The sequence below is a fragment of the Felis catus genome, chromosome C1 (assembly GCF_018350175.1).
Source record: "Felis catus isolate Fca126 chromosome C1, F.catus_Fca126_mat1.0, whole genome shotgun sequence".
Taxonomy (NCBI): Eukaryota; Metazoa; Chordata; class Mammalia; order Carnivora; family Felidae; genus Felis; species Felis catus.
In genome coordinates, this window is record NC_058375.1 from 34135991 (window position 1) to 34153999 (window position 18009).

Consider the following 18009-nt stretch of genomic DNA (forward strand, 5'->3'; position numbering starts at 1 on the left):
CCTGTGTGTCCCCTGGGAGCCCGGGGTTGTCTCTGAGCAGGCTCCCCTCTGGAGGGCACCAAGAACGGTCATAGGAGCCAGAGTTAATGAGTCCCCAGCTCATTAGGCGGTTCAGGGCCTGGGAAATCCACCTCTCCAGGAGCTCCCTCCCCTGCCTCGCTGGCCCTCACTCCCTCACGGCCGCGTGTCTGCTCTCTGCTTCCGTGTACACGTGTGTGGACGTGTGTGTATGTGCTCTGCAGGGAAGGCACAAAATAGCAGTCCGTCTCTCCCTGTGGACGAGCCTCCAGGGTGGCCCGGCTTGGCTGGCTGAACACCCTCTGCCCCAGAAGTGTGCCCACACTCTGTCCAAGCTAGCCCACTCGTTTCCTTTATTCGGCCACTCATCCCCATTGTACATGGGCTCAGTGGCCTGCTTGAGTGGAGAGTGTCCCAGGGCTTACCTCTGGGACCCGCTGCCCAAATTGCTGTGTGGCCCACAACCTCCGTGCAGTGAAGAAGGGGGGAAGGTCCAGAGGAGCGCAGGAACCACATTCTGGTGGGGGCAGAAGGCCCCTCCTGGCACGTGGTCTCTGAAGTTCTTCAGACCCCCACTGAACACCAGGCAGCACCTGAGTCAGCACCTGGCAAGAGTGGTCTAGTGGCTTGATTTTGACAGCGTGTCTGGGGACGTAATCAGTCAGTGTAGCTGTTACCAGTGCTGGAATGGGAAACCCAGAGGGCTGCTGGATGCAGGGCAGGCTCCCACAGGCTTGGGCGTGGGGTGCACGAGAGGGCAGGGCACACGCAAAGGCAAGCAGGTACCCACTGGCCTGGCCTGTCAGGGCAGGTCTGGGTAGGGGGTAGCCAGCCCACCAGAGCCAAGCGGTGTCCCAGCACACTGTTTGGCCCGTGATAGGTGCTCTCTTTTGAAAGAGTCAGGAAAGGTGAACCTGGAGAGAGGTTAGCAGGAGCAAGTGTGGGGAGGGGAGTAGGGAGACCGAAATCAGCCCAGGGTTTGTAGCTGGGAAGAGACCTGGTCAGATTTGTGCTCCCCAGAGGTGGGCCTGGTGAACAAAAGGGGCAGGGGCTTGGCAGGGCTGTGGGACACCAACGAGCTGGAGTAGTGGGGTTTGGCTGTCTTGCTGGGTGAGGGGCCCCTGGGTGGGAGTGGGGGTGGGTTCAGGAAGCGGAGGGTGAGGCCTGAGTAAGGGGAGGGGCCTGCCCTGCCCGCTAGCACTGGTGGAGGGGGGGAGCTCAGGAGGCTCTGCCAGTCAGGCGGGTGGGTGGGCTGGGCGGGGCACTGGCCTCTCTCCAGCCTTCCAGGGTTCTGCCTCCTCAGTGGCCCCAGGACTTGGGCACCATCCAGCCTCCACACTTCCTTGGCCTTTTCCCTCCTCGCCATTGTCTCTCTCTCTCTCTCTCTCTCTCTCTCTCTCTCTCTCTCTCTCTCTCTCTCTCTCGCGACCCAGACCTGGCTCGCCTCCCCAGCTTCTGGTTCTTTGTTTGGTGGGGAGGCCCCGCCCCCAGGCGCGCTCTCCGGCCATTCCGGTTCAGCAGGTTCCAGCCTCTGCTTTCTGCTGCGGACACGTTGAGGCAGGAGTCCAGGAGGGTTTCCGCCCTGGGCTCCTCTCCCTGGTGGAGCGGGCTTCCCCCTGGCGTGTGAGGGGCTGCGGTCTCCATCCTCCGCAGGCATGCCTTCCCTCGTCAGGTCACCCCTTCATTTGTTCTACACCCCCGTGTGCCAGGAACTGGGTCGGGCAACTGGGACGGGGCAGGAAGCAAAGCAGGGTGAGGAAGCGGCTGTGAACCAGATACTCCCCGCCCCGCAAATGTAGAAAAAGTAATAACCTCACACACGTGCTATGTAACAAACTGTGAGCAGTGCTGTGAGAGAGGCGGGGAGAGTTAGAGAGAGCTTAAAGCCAGGAACTGAGCTAATGGAGCAGCGGACGGCGACAGGGAGACCAAGGAAGGTTTTCTGAGGAAATGATGTTTAAGTTGAGATCAGGAAGGTGAATAGGAGTTCGTGGGTGAAGAGGATGTCTAAAAGGTTTGTGGCAGCAGGAACAGCTACTCCAAGGGTCCTGAGGCCACAGGGAACGTCACTCCTCCAGGGGCTGGGAAGCCAGGGCTGGGGTGGGGGGCGGGTGGGGAGTGGCTGGGGTCAGACCTGGCGAGGCTCTGTCCACCCTGAGAGGAGTTGAAGTTTTGTTTTGATAGCAGTGGGAGGCCTCTGCAGGGTTTTGGTCAGAGGAGAGGGGCAGTTCACTCGGGCTGCTGAACAGACACTAGACTGGAGGCAGGGACGCAGCTTGCTGGTCAGGCCGAATCTTCATCTTCAGTCAAGGGAAGGTGGCATCTGGACTAAGGTAGTGGCAGTGCAGAAGGAGATCATGGAGCTGCTGTCGTCAGGTCCTTGGGCATCGGGGAGGTGCACACCCAGTGGAGCCTGAGTGGGCAGAGTCCTGTCCGAGAGGACCAAGGAGGCCCCGTCTGAAAGGACCGGCAAACAGGGACATGTTCTGCGGACAGCGGCAGACTGGGAGAGTCTGGAGCCTCTTTCAGGGCGCAGTCGGAGGAAATGGGGAGCAAATTGTAGCTTCTAGGCCCTCTACGTTATTCCCATGCCACTCTGACCCTCACCAAGGGTATGTGTTTCCCCACCAAGGCTGCCCCTGGCTCTTCGGGCCCAGCTGCTCCCACCCCCTCTAAGTACTCCGCAAGCAGTCAGGTGGGGAGGCCTGAGTTTCCCTCCTCCAGGGAGCCTTCAGTGCTGCAGGAAGAGCTTAGGATTGGAAACACCAATCAAACCCTAGCTCCACCCCCCCATCACTGTGTGACTTGTTACTTAACCTTCCGAGCCTCCATTTCCTCATCTCTTAAAATGAAGATGATACTACTACCCACGTCATTTTGTTTTGTTTTCTTTATAAAGTATTTATTTTTAAGAGAGAGAGAGAGAGAGAGCGCGCGCGCACGAGCAAGCAGGGGAGGGGCAGAGAGAGAGGGAGAGAGTCCCAAGCAAGTGCTGCGCTGAGCGTAGAGCTCAACATGAGGCTCGAGTCACGAACCTGTGAGATCATGACCTGAGCCAAAACCAAGAGTCAGATGCCTGACTGACTGGACCACACAGGTGCCCCCACATCATTGTTTTAAGACTTCAAGTGAGAGCAGCAGCTGCCTCCCACGCAGGACCCACCAACCGTCATGCCTGTGCACGCCCTCGACAGCCCTCATCACATTCTGTCCACACAGACCCGTGGGCCCTGGCACCATTTTGCAGATGAGAAAACAGAGGCTCAGAGATGATGAGTGACTTGCGTAAAAATTACATAAAACTTGCAGAGCCTGCCGGGCCCCTGGGTGCTGGATAAAGTGGTTCCCTTCCTGCTCGCTGCAAGGCTAAGCCCTCTTACTCTGTAACTGCTGACCCCACTCGTCCCCGGACCCTCCCCTCCTGCGGGACTGCGCCCATCGCTGTCCACTGGATCCTGGGTCGGCACGCTCTCCCTGTCTGCCTCCTCCTTCCCAGCAGCATTTAAACGTTGTCTTTCACGTCTTAGGAAATCAGAAAAGAAACCAAGATGTAAGCCTCCCTGGACCCCTTACCCCCTGTAGGTGCCATCCTTTCTGTGGCTTCTCATCACAACCAGTCTCCTTTAAATGGTCACTGCACTCTTCTCTCCACTTTCTCACCATCCCCGCTCACCCCTCCACCTTCTTTGGTCCGGCTTCCCCCAGCACACCACTGACCCTGCTCTTCATAAAGCCCCACTATTCTGTACCAGGTGTTTGGGAGTCAGACAGGCTTGAATTCAAGCCTCGGAAATGCCACTCATTGCCTGTGTGACCCTGGACAAGTGACTTCACCTTTCTGGGCCTGTAAACTGGGGATAACAACGAGGAAGGACTAAATGAGATAAAGTACCTGGTGTGGAGTGGGTGCTTAGCGAGGGATGGTCATCACTGCACACACGTGTTTCTGTGCCAGAGATCAGGTCAGGCCTGGGCTCATTGGTACTGAGCAGGTGGTCTGAAAGGTCATTTCTCACGGTATTAGCCTTTCTGGAGCTGTTCATTGGCCTGATTAATAGGAAATGGATCCTCTGTCAGGATTAACGAGGCGTTGCTACATCTTAATGAAAAGCAGGTTTCTCTGGTCTTGTGACCCCCGCCAGGGGGTGGGATTCATAGGGACAGGTGCTCCAGGTCAGCCCTGGTGTGTGTACCAAGGTGATATGGGCATGACAGTACAGTGTCTGAGCCGCCTTCTTCCTTCCCCTCCCCCACCTCCCAGTGGACACGCCGGGGAGATGTACAGGCTATCAGAAGGCAATAGCCAAGTCAGTGGGGGTGGGGGCGGGGCAGATTTACAGGAAAGCATTCACCTGGGAAGACGTCCAGAGACACTTAAAGAGGTGGAATGTCTAGGCCTTTCAGGACTGCTGGTATGTGGGGGCTGAGAGAGGAGGAATCACGGTTTCTGGCTTGAGCCTTGGGGTAGATGGAGGTACCATCCCCCAGATGGAGAGCAGTGGGGGAGGGACCAGTCTGAGAGGTGCTGGGGCTCTTCCAGGCAGCACTCAGCATGCCTTTGTCCTCTTGCTTGGAACTGATGGGGGATGGGAGACAGAGAGTAGTATAGTGGTTAAAGCATGGACTCCAGACACAGGACTCTTGGGTTCAAATCTCAGCTCTGCCACTAACCAGCTGTGTCATGTTAGACAAATCCCTTAGCCTCTCTGTGCCTTAATTTTCTTCTCTATAAGCGATGTGATTATAGCACCCACCTCATATACTACAGTTCTTTTGAGTAGTGCCTGGCACATAGTAAGCACTGTGTAAGGGTTAGGTGTCACTATTCATATTTTCTTTATAGATCTTGCCACACACACACACAGCCCCCCCCATGACTGCCACCTGCGGAGTGTTGGTGATGTCGGTGGTGACTGTGTCATGGTGACTTGGTGTCTCCATCTCACCAGGCAAACCTGTCTTCATTAAAGTCCCTGAGGACCAGACGGGGCTGTCGGGAGGAGTGGCTTCCTTTGTGTGCCAGGCCACAGGGGAGCCCAAGCCACGCATCACATGGATGAAGAAGGGGAAGAAAGTCAGCTCCCAGCGCTTTGAGGTAAGACCTTGGGTAGGAAGGGGCTGGCAGAGTTCAGGGTCTGCCTATCCTATTCTGGGGTCTGGTCCTACATCCCCTCTCCTTGGTCTTCCTCCTCAGGGGCCTTTTGGAGGTGGGAGGATGTCTGATCCTGAGCAGACTGTGACCCTGTGTCTGTCCTCTGGCAGGTGATTGAGTTTGATGATGGGGCAGGGTCCGTGCTGCGGATCCAGCCATTGCGGGCGCAACGAGATGAAGCCATCTACGAGTGCACGGCCACCAACAGTCTGGGAGAGATCAACACTAGTGCCAAGCTCTCAGTGCTCGAAGGTACGTGCTGGAGAGGAACGTGGCATGGTGGGTGGGTAGAATGACGTGTGGGAAGAGCCAGTCAGCCAGCCCCGTCCCTGCCATGGGCGGGTGTGTGTTTGGCAGAAAGGAAAACTGGCCATCTTGGCATCAGCAAAGGTCAGAAGTGGACAGGGATGGTCATTGGATCTGGCCTGGATTGTTTGGCTTGCACCGAGGCCAGCTGTGTCTTTATGTCCTGTTGAGCCATGGCATTGCTCTGGTAGGGTTTGGGTCTGAGGTCTGATTTGAGGTGTGGGGCTGCAATTATGTATCGTTTGGGTTACTTGGCTTGTAGCGGTGGATCTGATTGTCTTGTAGCGGTGGATCTGATTGTCTTGTGGAGCCTGGCAGTGGGCTTCAGAGAGGTGTGTTCCCTTATGAACCAGGGCCCTAGGCTGGGGGCTAGGACTCTGTGGGTGGATTTTAGTGTCTTCTCACCTGATGGTTGCTGCATTCATTCACAAATACTCTCTAACGCTGCTGTAAATAGTTCAGGGGGCATCTGACCAGGGCCCTGCCCTTGAGATAGTTTCCAGTAAGTCCTATGGGGGCAGCCAGGGGGGTAGGAGAGCACAGAGGAGGGGGAGCTGTTGTCTAAGCTGAGTCCTAAGGATAAGTAGGAGCTGGGGTGGGGGGCTAGGCAGAAATAACAGCATCTGCATATACCAAGGCCCAGAGGGAGGAGAGAAGGGAATTTTCACGGAACTCTGAGTAGTTCAGTTTGGTCTGGGGGATGGGTGGGGCTCGAGGGCACAGAGAGAAGCCGGGGGAGAAACCATTCAGCATGGACCTGGGGAGGTTAGAGGGCAGATCACACAGGCCCAGGCTAAGAATTGAACACTTTCCTAGGGGTGTAAGAAGCCACGGGCTAGGGAGTGACATGATCAGTCCCCAGCCACAATGGATTCATCAGTCTGAATGTGTCTGTGTGTATTTTCAAAATAGAGCCTTGATTGTTGCCTTTTTTGAAAAAAAATTGCAGTAACAATACCTGTTGGCTGTTGAAAATTTGATAAATATGAAATAGCACATAGGAAAAAGTAAAAATCAGATGTTATTTTGCCTCTTCCAGTAACATTTGGTTTTTTCGTTGCCCATTTTCTGTGCAGGCATTATATGTACAGTTGACCCTTGAAAAGTGCAGGGGTTAGTTTGCCAACCCTCCCCACCACTGCCAAGCATTTGAAAATCTGCATATTGCTTTTGACGTTTCCAAAACTTAGCTACTAATAGTCTATGGTCTGCTGGAAGCCTTGCCAATAACATAAAAGTCAATTAAGACATCTCTTATATATGTATTATATACTGTATTCTTAGGATAAAACAAGATGGAGAAAAGAAAATCTCATTAAGAAAATCATGAGAGCGGCTCCTGGGTGGCTCAGTGGGTTAAGCATCTGACTCTTGGTTTCGGCGTGGCTCAGGTCATGATCCCATGGTTTGTGGGATCGAGCCCTGCATTGGGCTCTGTGCTGGCAGTGCAGAGCCTTCTTGGGATTCTGTCTCCCTCTCTCTCTCCCTCTCCCCCACTCACACTGTCTCTGTCTCTCTCAAAATAAATAAATAAACTTAAAAATTTTTTTTAAATAAAAAAAGAAAAATGAGAGAGGGGTGCCTGGCTGGTTCAGTCAGTAGAGCATGCAACTCTTGACCTCAGGGTTGTGAGTTTAAGCCCAACATGGGGTGTAGTGATTACTAAAAAAATAAACTTAAAAGAAAATGAGAGAAAATACATTTAAATATAGTCCTGTACCATATTGAAAAAAGTCCACATATAAGTGCACCTGTGCAGTTCAAACCCGTATTGTGGGTCAATTGTATAAGAAAAGTGGGATCGTGCCCTGCCCAATGATTTGTGGACTGCTTTTTTTTCCCCCAAGATTTTATTTAAAAAAAAATTTCTGAGGGGTGCCTGGGTGTCTCAGTCGGTTGAGCGCCCAACTTCAGCTCAGGTCAGGATCTCACAGCTCGTGAGTTCGAGCCCCATGTCGGGCTCTGTGCTGACAGCTCGGAGCCCGGAGCCTGCTTCGGATTCTGTGTCTCCCTGTCTCTCTGCCCCTAACCCACTCGCGTTCTGTCTCTGTCTCTCTCAAAAAATAGATAAACATTAAAAAAAATTTTTTTTAATAAAATAAATTTCTGAGAGAGAGAGAGCGCGCGCGCGTGCGCGCAAGTAGGGGAGGGGCAGAGAGTGAGACAGGATCTGAAGTGGGCTCTGCACTGACAGCAAAGAACCTGACACAGGGCTTGAACCCATGAACGGTGAGATCATGACCTGAGCCTAAGTCCAACGCTTAACTGATTGAGCCATCGAGCCGCCCCTCCAAGATTTTAAGTAATCTCCGCACCCAACGTGGGGCTCCAACTCACAATCCCGAGATCAAGAGTGATGTGCTCCACTGACTGAGCCAGCCAGGTGCCCCTCATTTGTAGACCACTTTTTAACGTAACCCATCATGAACATCTTCCTGACCGTTAAATATTCTGTATCATTATTTTTAATGGCTGTAGGTATCACATGAAGTACCTTAGTTTATTTGGCCATTCCTTTATTGTTGGACACATACGTTGTTCCCCCTTTTTTTTTTTTTTGCTTTTATAAATAAAGCGCTATACACTTTCTTGCAGATCAGATGTGTTCACCTTCCTGATTATTTCCTTATTCTAGATTCATGGAAGTGGAATTGCTGGATCAAAGGACACATGAATTTTTAAGCCTTTCAGTATTTCCAGAAGATTGTGTCAGTTTACACTCCCACCAAGCAGGGCATAAGAGGGCCTCTTTTCTGCATATCCTCACCAGCAGTGGGAATTATCATTAAAAAAAAGTCTTTGCCAAGTTAATAGGCAAAAAATGGCATCTCAATTTAATTTGCATTTCTTTGATTACAAGAGCAGTTGAACATCTTTTCACATTGGCCATTTTTACGCTATGGCTTTATGTGTTTGCATGCATCCATTCAGTAACTTCCTTGTGCCTGTGTGTCTCCTGTGGGCGGTGAGGGATGGGGGGAACTCCAGTTTAGAGGGGCAGTGGAAGACAGTGGTTAAGAGCAGGGGCTCCAGACCACTTCCTCTCTTACCTTGTGACCTTGACTAGTAACTATGCCTCTGAGCCTCATCTGCTCCACCTGTAAATGGGGATGTAATACCTACTGCCCAAGCTGATTTGGAGAATTGAATATGATGTAAAGTACCTTGCAGGATCCAGCGACCGGTAGCTGCTATTGTGCTGGAAGTTGTACATCCTGGCAGTACCTGGCTCCCATGGCATCATCCAGGTGATGCGGCCCCATGGTCCATTCCCATGGAGGGGACTCCCCTGTGGAGCAGGGCCCCAGAGGACAGGCGTTGGGCCAGGACCACTGGTTGCCAAGTGCCCTGAGCTCAGTTTCTGTCCTCTAACCAGGGAACAAGTAGTTCAGCCTTGTCTTCCCTCCTGTTGGCATCTGCCCCAGCGGGGAGCCTTTTGTCCTACCCTGGCATCCAGGCATCTGGCTGAAGGGCCAGAACTGTGGCTCCTGCCCAAGAGGGCATCTTCTGAGACTGTCATGTTGAAGAAAGAGGACCTCTGGGTTAGTGTTGAAAGAGAAATCCACCCCTCTCCACTCCCCGCCCTCCCCCCCCCCCGCCCCTGCCTATGCCCCTGTTCCTTTGTGGGCACTCTCCTAACCCCACCACTGCCCTGGACAGCTTTGTTTTTTAAAGGATTGGGGAGGATAGAGCTGGTCTTTCAGGCTCGGAAAGTGAGGGGATTCAGACTTGGAGGGACCCCCTCCGTCCTGAGGGGCATTCTTGAATGAAGGTTTCTCTAGCAGGGGTCTGGGGTTTGTTTGTGTTTCTGGGCTGTGGGAGGAGGTCTGTGGTGAGTGTGGGGCAGGTCCCTGCCCTGCTTGTGCTCCTGTCCCCCGTGAGGGCGGAGCTCTGAGCCCCTCCTCCTCCTGAAACACCTATCCAGGAAGATGAAATGCTGACTTACCGTGTTGGTCTGTGTAACCTTGACCAGGCTCCTGGCTTGGCAGAAAGGAGTGGAGTAGGAGGCCTCAAAGGGGCCAGGAGGTGGGGCCAGGAGGAAGCAGCCCAGACAGCGACCATCCCACCCCTCCCTGCCCTCCTGTGCAGGCCTGGAAAGTTGGGGGGTGTGGAGGGAGCAGGGAGAAAGGATAGTGTGACTGGGAGGAGAGCCAGGGCCGATCCCGGGAGGCCACCACAGGTTCTCAGGAAGCCTGGGGTGAGGATGAAGCTGGTTTGGGGGACAGGAATAAGAGTGGAGTCCTCTTCCGGTGTCACACACTGCATGTAGGCCCAAAGCACCAGTACACGGCCATGCTTACTGCGCATTGAGCTTTTCAGAGGAGTGGCTGAGGGCCGCCTGCGGCGACCTGGCTCAGGGGAGGAATTGGTGTACCCCCAAAAGGGAGCCCAGGCCTGCGAGTCTGGTCCTGTTCCCCCCTGTCCTGTGTTGTTCCGCAACAGGCCCAGCCTCCCCCATACGTGGCTCGGGAAACACCCCACACTGCCTAAGGCTCCCTGAGCCTCTCCCTGGTCCCGGCCTTTGCACCCAGCTCCCCGACAGGACTGCCACTCCCCGTGTGACCAGGTGTGGCCCAGTGTGCCCCAGCTGCCCTGTGGTGTGCAGCCGGCTGCCTGCCCTCCCCCCACACCCATGGCTGTGGACGGGGTAGGGGTGCCCAGCACAAGCTGACTGGGGGTGAGCCTGTCCAGGCTGTGACGAGCACAGGGCCCTGCCGCCCAGTGTTCCTGTCTGAGTGGTAATTGAAGCCATTAGCGCGCCAGCCTCTCCCTCGCCCGGTAATGGCAGGAAAAGCTCTTCTCACTCCGCACTCTTGAGGCAGCGGCTGAATCACTCCCCCTCCAACCCGCCCGCTGCCGCCACTGAGACAGAGAATCTGACATTTTCCCTCTGGAGGGAGGGGGAGGGGAGGCAGGCTTTGCTTCTTGGCCTTTCCCTCCAGGAGGTGGGGGGAGTGAGGGTCTTAGAGCTCATTCTGGAGGTTACGATTCAGCTGAGCCAGTGGGTTCCAAGCCAGGCAGGACAGTGGTCAGGAAAGCCCCGGAGGAGGCCAGACAGCAGAGATGTGGGCAGGGCCCTGGTGACTTGGGTAGGTTCTGGAGGGCCATGGAAGGGGGGGGGAGAGGTGGAGGACTTGGGGGGGGGCGGGTGAGCCCAAGAGCAGGAATGGGCCGTTTCTGACTCTGTCCCGGAGGGGCCCGGCTCAGAGTGCAGGTGGCAGCGTTTGCCTTGTGATCATGGATGCAGCAGATGACAGGAACCCTGCGTGTGCTGTGGGTGCCCCGTGTGCCTGGGTAAGGCATTGTGTGAGGTGCGTGGCATGGTGTTAATGCAGCGGGTGTGTGCCTTACGTGCTACATGTACAGCACGGGGTGCGCAGCAGACTGTGTGTGCCTGTGTGCGTGCCTGTGTGCCCATGAGCACTGTAGGGGGTGTGTATACAGTAGGTGGTATACACTCCACACCATGCAGTGTCTGTGTGTGTGTGCACGCATTAGTGTGTGTCTGGGGTGTGGTGGGCGACAAGCATCTTGAGCTGAATGTGTGGGGGTCGGTCTGACACTGGGGGGATGGTCAGAGAGGCTGCATCTGGGCTCATCGTCTCTCGGACCCACGGGTTCCCTGCTCAGAGCTGCTGGCAGGCAGGACGGCTGGACAGGGATGAACGTGGGACCGAGTGGTCAGGCTGACCTGTTCTCGAGTACAGTAGCTCCTCAGCACTTCCTGTGCAGCCAGGCCAGGAGGGAGGGTGCACCAGATAGAGATCCTGCCCAGACCTTGGGACCCCACTTCTTCCTCCCCTCTTCTTACCAAGGCCAGGCTGCCTTTCACCTTTTTTCGCCCAGTCGACTGACCAGAACCATACCACCCACGGGTGCCACACATGGAGTGTGTCTGGTCTTGCCTACTTTGTGATAGGCTCAGGGGATGCTGTTAGGCAAGTGGGACAGTGACTGGAGTAGGGGATCAGTCGGTGCTGGGCCTGGATCCCCGGGTTCTGCAGTGGCTCTGACCCTGGCTGGCTTTGGGACCTGTGGGGTGATGAAAGACCTCTTGAGACCGCCCCCCCTCACTGTTCACCCCCATACTCAGTCCTTTTGGAAACAGCCTCAGGGACAAGAGGGCTGATGAGCAACATATGACCCTGTTCTGAGATCCTGGGCTGTGCCGGACCCAGAGCAGACCCTGAAGGGAGCTTGCTTTCAGGACGGGTGGGTGTTTTCCCAGGGAGTCAGCACTCCCTGCCCCACCCTCCTCCCTGCCCCTGGCCCAGGCCTGGCTTTGGGGTTGGGGTCGTTGGGATAAAGAGCTACCACAGGCAGAGGATGACTTCCCAAGTGGCAGGCTGTGCCCTCTCCCTGTTGCCTACATAGGTGTCTGGGTAACAGGCTGGTTTTGCAGAAGCTGGGCCTGTCACCGCCCTAATTGGCAGCCACAGAAGGCCTAGAACCCAGGCCAGCTCCTGCCCCTCCCCTCACAGCCAAGGCATGACCTACATGCTTTTCTGGTCCAGTGACTGTGGTCTCTCTGACCTATCCTTCCACACACCTCCCATCCCCCATCATGACCACTGTAGCATTTGGGACCCCGCAGACATGAGGCTCTGCAGCCATTTCCTGGAAAGTTCTGGGCCCTAGGCATGGGGTTGGGAGAGGTGTTAGGTAGGCAGGCACTGCCAGGAGGGCCTAAGGTCAGGCTCTGGGTTTCTTGGTACCTAGAATCCCCCATCTTCCTTGGTTTTGATCCTTCTCCAAGGGCCCAAGTGGACTCCCTTCCGAGTGGTCCTCTTGTGGTATAGCCAGTACACTTGCCTCTTCTGTTAGACAGGCAGTAGGCACCTCCCCTGCGCCCAGCCTGCCCCCCCCCCCCCCGCACTTTTGCACTCAGAGGTACTTACAAGGCCCTACTATGTGTTTGGCTTCCTTGCTGGCTCCCCTCTCCCACAGACTCATGACCACAGAGTGGAGCCCAGCAGCTCTGGGAATAGCTAGCCAAGTTGGAGGTTTTAAATGCCCCCGTGTGTGCAGTCTCCATCCTTAGTAAGGTGCCTCCCTCTGGTTGCCTGGGGAGAGAGGATTTTAATCAGAGGAATGACATGATCAAATGTATGCTTCAGAAAGGTCCCTGGGGGTGCAGAGCAGGGTGAAAGGAGACCAGCGAGAGATTGGGGCAGCCTTACAGGCAGTAATGGCCTAAACCCAGGCAGCAGGAAGGGGAAGAAGGGAGAATGGGCTACAAGCAGTGGAGAAAGAGTGGTGATCTGCCTGGCTACTATGGAACTGGGGAGGTGGGAGACTGTGGGTTATGGCTCTGGGCCCAGGTAGATGGTGGTACTATTTTCTACGATTCAGGACCAGGTCTGAAAGGGCAAGTCAACGAGTCTAGTTAGAAATCTGTTGTATCAGGCGTGTGTAGGCATCCAGGCGGAAGAATCCAGGAGGCCTGTGCAGATTCGCCAGCGCTTCAAGGGACCTCTGAAAATGGGAGTTTTGAAGGCTGAGAAATGGCAAATCTCAGGGAGCCAGAGCCAAGAGGGAGGAAGAGGGCCCGGATGGAGCCCCAGCTGGCTAATGCTTCATGTTGGGGGGCAGCATGTGGCGGGGTGGTCCCTGGGAATCTGGTGAGAAGGGGCTTGAGAGGTAGGAGAGAGACCTGGAGTGAGGCTGCGGGGATGGAGAGAAGACAGGCATGTGAAGGAGGAGCGAGTGGTCAGTGGGGCAGGGTGCTGTCGAGAGGTCAGGCGAGATGAACACTGAGAAGTGCCCTTTGAATTTAGTCTCGTGGAGTCATGGTTGACCTTGGTGAGCTGGCCAGAAGCAGTGGGGGGGGGGGGGGGGCGGGGGTCTGAGGAGTAAGTGGGAGGCTGTCTGTGGTCTGAACCTAGGGGGGTAAATGGATGAAAAGAATCTTCCTGGAGTAGGGCCAAGGTGGGGGAACCCCAGGAGCCGAGTCCAGCCTGGGCCAGGGCCCAGGAAGCCAGAGTGCTGCTGAGGTGTGTGCTCAGGGACAGCCCCAGGATTCACTTGAGTGTGTGTGGCCCTGAGGCCTCACCAACCAGGTTGAGTAGGGTGGTGTGTGAGGTGCCAGGGAAGCCCTGGAGGAGGGGGAGGCCACGGCTGCTCTCCGCTCTCACTACCACTCTTGGGCTCTCGCTGCTGACAGGCCCCAAACAGCTCAGATTCAAAAACAAAACAGGCTTTTAAGATGCCAAGTTTGATGAAATCTGAGTGCTGCAAGAGGTGGGAGTTTTCTCTTAGAAAAAGCTGAAAATGGAGACTGAAAGCTGTGAAGGAAGATGGGCCCAAGGCTCCCTAGGCCCCCGCTTACTGCTTGGAAGCTGGGAGACGGGGAGACTGTAGGTCTGGGGAAGGCATCTGAATTGATAGGTGGTGTCTTGGCCCCAGCCCTACAAAGGATGGAGCTGCCTCAGGGACAAGGCTTAAGGTGGCCTTGGTTTCCTTAGAGTGCACCGGGGTTGGGGGAACCAGCTGCCCCGCTACTCATGACGTTCCTTCGTGTTTCTCTACACGTCTCTGCATTTCCCGTGTCTCTGGGTACACGTGCCTCAGCATACGTGTATCTCTGACTGCATGTTTCCACATGTGTGTGGAGTGCCTGTGTGCACTGCCTCTGGATCTGCTTGCATGAGTCTTGTTTCCACAGGTGCTTGTCACTGCAGGTGCCCCTCCATACGCGTGTGGAGGTTTCTATTTTTGCACCTGTCTCTTTCGCCATGTATATCTCTGTGGGTCCCTGGCTGTGCATGTTTCTAGGTGTCTGTGTTCAGAGACAGGGTGAGGCCAGGCCCAACACTCATGCACAGAGGAGGAGGTCAGGCTTGCAGATGGTGCCACCCCAGGGAGCCTGTGTACGTGTGTGCCGATGTGTGCCTGCGTGTGCACGGAGACGCCATGAAGCTGGGTAAACACGGGTGAGAAGGTCGTGCTGACAGACGGTGCTGCCCGCCCCAGGACCCTGCAAGGCGTCTCCATCTGTCAGCTTCCCTGGTGCAGCCCCCTCCCTCTGGCCCAGACTCAGCCTGAGGCATCCAGGCTGAGCTGGACAAAGAAACCTGTGTGTGCTTTGTAGGGGCCTCTGCAGCCTCCCTCCCCCAGCCATCGCAGCCAGCCTAAGCCCATCCCCTGTCCACCCCTACTCTGGCCTCATCTGTCAGGACCCCAACATTTGCCTTAGCTCCAACCAGCCTCACCTTCCTACTGGCCCCCCACCCTCCCCCTAGCCTTTATTTGGGCAGTCCTTCCCTCCCCCCAGAAATCTCTTCCTGCCTCCCATGCTCAAGGGTTTAGTACTCTTGTGACTGTCTCCTCCTCCGGGAAGCCACCAAGATAGCAGGTGAGTCATGCATTTGAAGCAGCTCCACCATTGCTGTGGGGTTTCGGCCAAGTGTCTACCCCTCTCTGAGCCTTAGTCTCCCTCCACCCCCTTCCCCCCACCACACACACCCTGTCATCTTCCTCTGCCCAGTGGGGACAGCAGGGAAGGAGTTTAGACCTCCCGTTGCAGTATCTAAAGACCAGTGCAGTTTGGTGCAGGAGCCGTTAATGTACTCCTGCGCACCCACCCCAAGTACGCAGACAGTGGTCCTGGCGGGAGAGCCCTGGGAATGTGTGCGCACCCTACCTGTGCGTGCAGGTGAAATCCACAGACAGCTGTAGAGACTTAGGCTCCCTGGTACCTCTGAAGCCCCTTAAAGGCCCCATGGACTTCTCTTTCTCTCCCAAGGACCCCCTTTTCAGAGAATAGAAGGGCCTCCGCCCTAGAGGCACAGACACTGCAAATGCCTGGCTGAGCCTGTGAGGCAGGTGTAGGGAACCCCAGTTACGCGGTTGAGCGGTTGGGCGGTTGAGCGGGAAGGAAGCCTAAGGGGGAGGGGGGGGAGCAGAGAGGTGGGGAGTTGGAGTGGAGGAACAGGGTCCCGGGAGGGGCACGCCCGCTCCACCCAGACGGGGGCCGGAGGGGCGGCAGCTGCCTGGACCAATCACGGTTGCGCGCCCGCTGGGACGCGGGCACGCGCAGCCTTCCTCCGCGAGCCCGCCTCTCGCGTTGCCATGGTTACCGGGTGGCCTGGAGGGGGAGGAGCCCTTCCCTCCACCCGCAGCCGGGGGGGGGGGGGGGGGACAGATTTTGAGGGGACTCGATGACCACACATCGGGGTGTGGGTACGTGCAGCTTGTGTGCAGCGGGCTTCTGTGGAGCGCGGAGCCCTGAAGCCGTCGGAGGGCGTGGTATGTGGCAAGGTGGTGGCGCTGCTCCCCGGGCCGCCCCTCCCGAGAGCCCAGGACCCAGCCCTGCCTGGGCGGGGTCCCACCCCCGGGGGTCGTCCCGGCCCTACCTCAGATTTAGTGGTGTGACCTTGGGCGGGTGTCTAAGCCCCCGTTCACTCATCTACCACATAGGGTTTTGGCAAAGATTAACTCATTTTTTTTAAAGCATTTTAACTCAGTGCGTGGAACATAATAAATACTCCATAACTGTAACTTTCTACTTCTCATATCCGAGCCTCAGTTTTCCTGATTGCTGATGGGTTTGGAGTGATCGTGTGAAGTCTGACTGAAAGACCCACCCTGGTCCTTAGCCTCAGTGCTTCGGGCTATGGTGGACCTGATCCCTGTGGGTACTGGGGGTGTGCAGGGAATAAATGTGCTGGACCAGTGGATGGGTCAGTTTACACCAGCGTGCCTAGTGCCCAGCTTGGCCAGACACAAGACAGGCATCAGTAAACAGCTGCTGACCTTGGCTACATTTGAATGTGCCGGAGGCCTCCTGGGGAGCGTAGAAGGAAGAGACAGCAGCGCGGTCACTCTCGAGGGGCTGGAGTCCTCCTGTGAGACACGCTTCCCCCGCTGGAGGTGCAGAACTGCAGCCTTCCCAGTTCTGCCTAGAAGCCTAGTTGGCACAAGGGACTGGCTTTTGGGTCCCGCTGTTTTATGGACAGCTCTTCACACATGCCGGTTTTAGGCTCTGGCGGCAGTGCCTGAGGCATGATCTGAGCCAAGGACGGAGCCATTGAGGGCGCGATAATTGAGGGAGGAAAATTAATTGTCCTTAATTTGGCGTAAATCCCCAAGACCTTCCCCGTGTTAGGAATTCAGAGTAGATTCCGGGACACGGGGCTGCAGGTGTTTTGCGCTTCTTCCCTTCTCCCTTGATCTACCTTGCTGGTGGAGATGGGGACCAGCCGACTCCTGGACCCGAACTCTGGCAGGCCCTGACACCCCTGTGCCCCCACTGCTCAGAGGAACTGAGCAGGGTAGGATTCAGGACTGGCACCCTGGTGGGCTAGGGTGGCTCTCACTCTCCTGAGTGTCCCCCAGCTGCTGGGAAGGGCAAGGAGGGTGTAGGGGGCGGGCCCCTCCGGCTGGGCCTCTGCCTGGGCCTTTCTGTGAAAGCAAGTGACAGCAGACCCAAAGGAGGCTGCTTCCTGCTTGGTATTTCCCAAGTCGTGTTTTCTTGCCACTTTCCTTTTTCCTGCCACTGTTTAACATTTTCCTTTTAAAAATCAGAGCTGAAAGTCAGGACACAGTGGGATCATATTTACAGCCAAGGAGATGCTGGGTTCACATCTGGAATTTATAGGGCTGCAGATGGGGAAGTAAGCATCCTGCCAGCTACTGGGAGAGGCTGAGGAGGCAAGGCCGTGCTGGGAATCCTACTGCTCCCTAGCCTGAGACCCCCCCCTCTCCTGAGGGGGCCACAGTCCCTTTGGGATGCCCCAGAGGGCATTTGGGATGCTGGAACCTTAGCAGAGCTCCTCCTGGGATCTAGCAGCAGATAGAGGGATGTTTTGCCCCTGCCTACTGGGGCTCCTCCAGCTTCCTCTCCTGCCTGCCTCCCCAGTCGGTCCCCCTGGTTCCCTGAGAGTCTAGAGGGAGAACCAGCCTTTCAAGCCTTTACTTTCTAGAATCGCTTCTGAGAATGCCATGTGCCTTTTTCCTGGCACAGGAGCCTGACCTCAGCAAGTGTCCCAACACATCCATCTTGTGCTGGGCCCAAGAGAGGAAGGTCCAGGCGGTGCTATATCCTGGTCGCTGCCACCACAGAGCCTTGCCCCTGCCCCCTGCCCCAGAGGAAGACTGACAGTGTTCCCATCCTCTATTGGGCGTGCCTGGCGTCCACACCGACAGAGAGACTCTGCCCAGTTCTCACACACACACTCTGGTGGGGAGGACCTCTCACCAGCCCCAGGCCCTAGCCTTGGTACCTGTCTGCCCTCGTGGCTTAGCCGTTGCTAGTTATAATGATAACGTCAGCTAATATTCATTGGTGCAGGTTCTGTGTCAGACACTGCCCAGCACTTAAACATCATCAGATGTAGTCCTCAAGATGGCTTTACAAGGTAGGCACTTGAACCCTGTTTCCAGATAAATGGAGGCACGGAGAGGATTAATAATGCATCCAGGTCACAGAGCTAGTTAGTGGTGGAGGTTAAGCCCCATGTGGCCTGTGCTAGTCCAGAGCCTGTGCCGGCAGCCCCTCAGGGGCTGTGTGCAGAAGCCTAGGTGCAGCAGGA

General features: G+C 55.9%; 1 protein-coding gene and 1 long non-coding RNA gene across 23 annotated transcripts in view; one reads left to right on the forward strand and one right to left on the reverse strand.

Annotated features, from left to right (window-relative positions):
- Positions 1-18009, forward strand: part of PTPRF (protein tyrosine phosphatase receptor type F) — an 88607-nt gene that overhangs the window by 18900 nt on the left and 51698 nt on the right. For 20 of the 21 annotated variants that reach the window (XM_045035680.1, XM_045035681.1, XM_023258614.2 and 17 more), the window contains 2 exons: positions 4968-5113; positions 5281-5422. In XM_045035680.1, coding sequence (XP_044891615.1) covers positions 4968-5113; positions 5281-5422 — 288 coding nt within the window. Of the gene's footprint in view, positions 1-4967; positions 5114-5280; positions 5423-15580; positions 15725-18009 lie in introns of those variants that run through there. The other variant, XM_045035678.1, reaches the window with a different exon arrangement.
- LOC109502274 lies at positions 1463-15409 on the reverse strand. Of its 2 annotated transcripts, none has more exons than XR_006584226.1 (6): positions 12376-15409; positions 9423-11509; positions 8641-8989; positions 4371-4594; positions 3911-4065; positions 1463-3540 (listed from the first exon to the last, which is right to left on the reverse strand). It is a non-coding gene; the product is annotated as an uncharacterized LOC109502274 (long non-coding RNA). The 2 variants fall into 2 exon arrangements; XR_006584227.1 differs by having other exon boundaries at positions 1465-2475.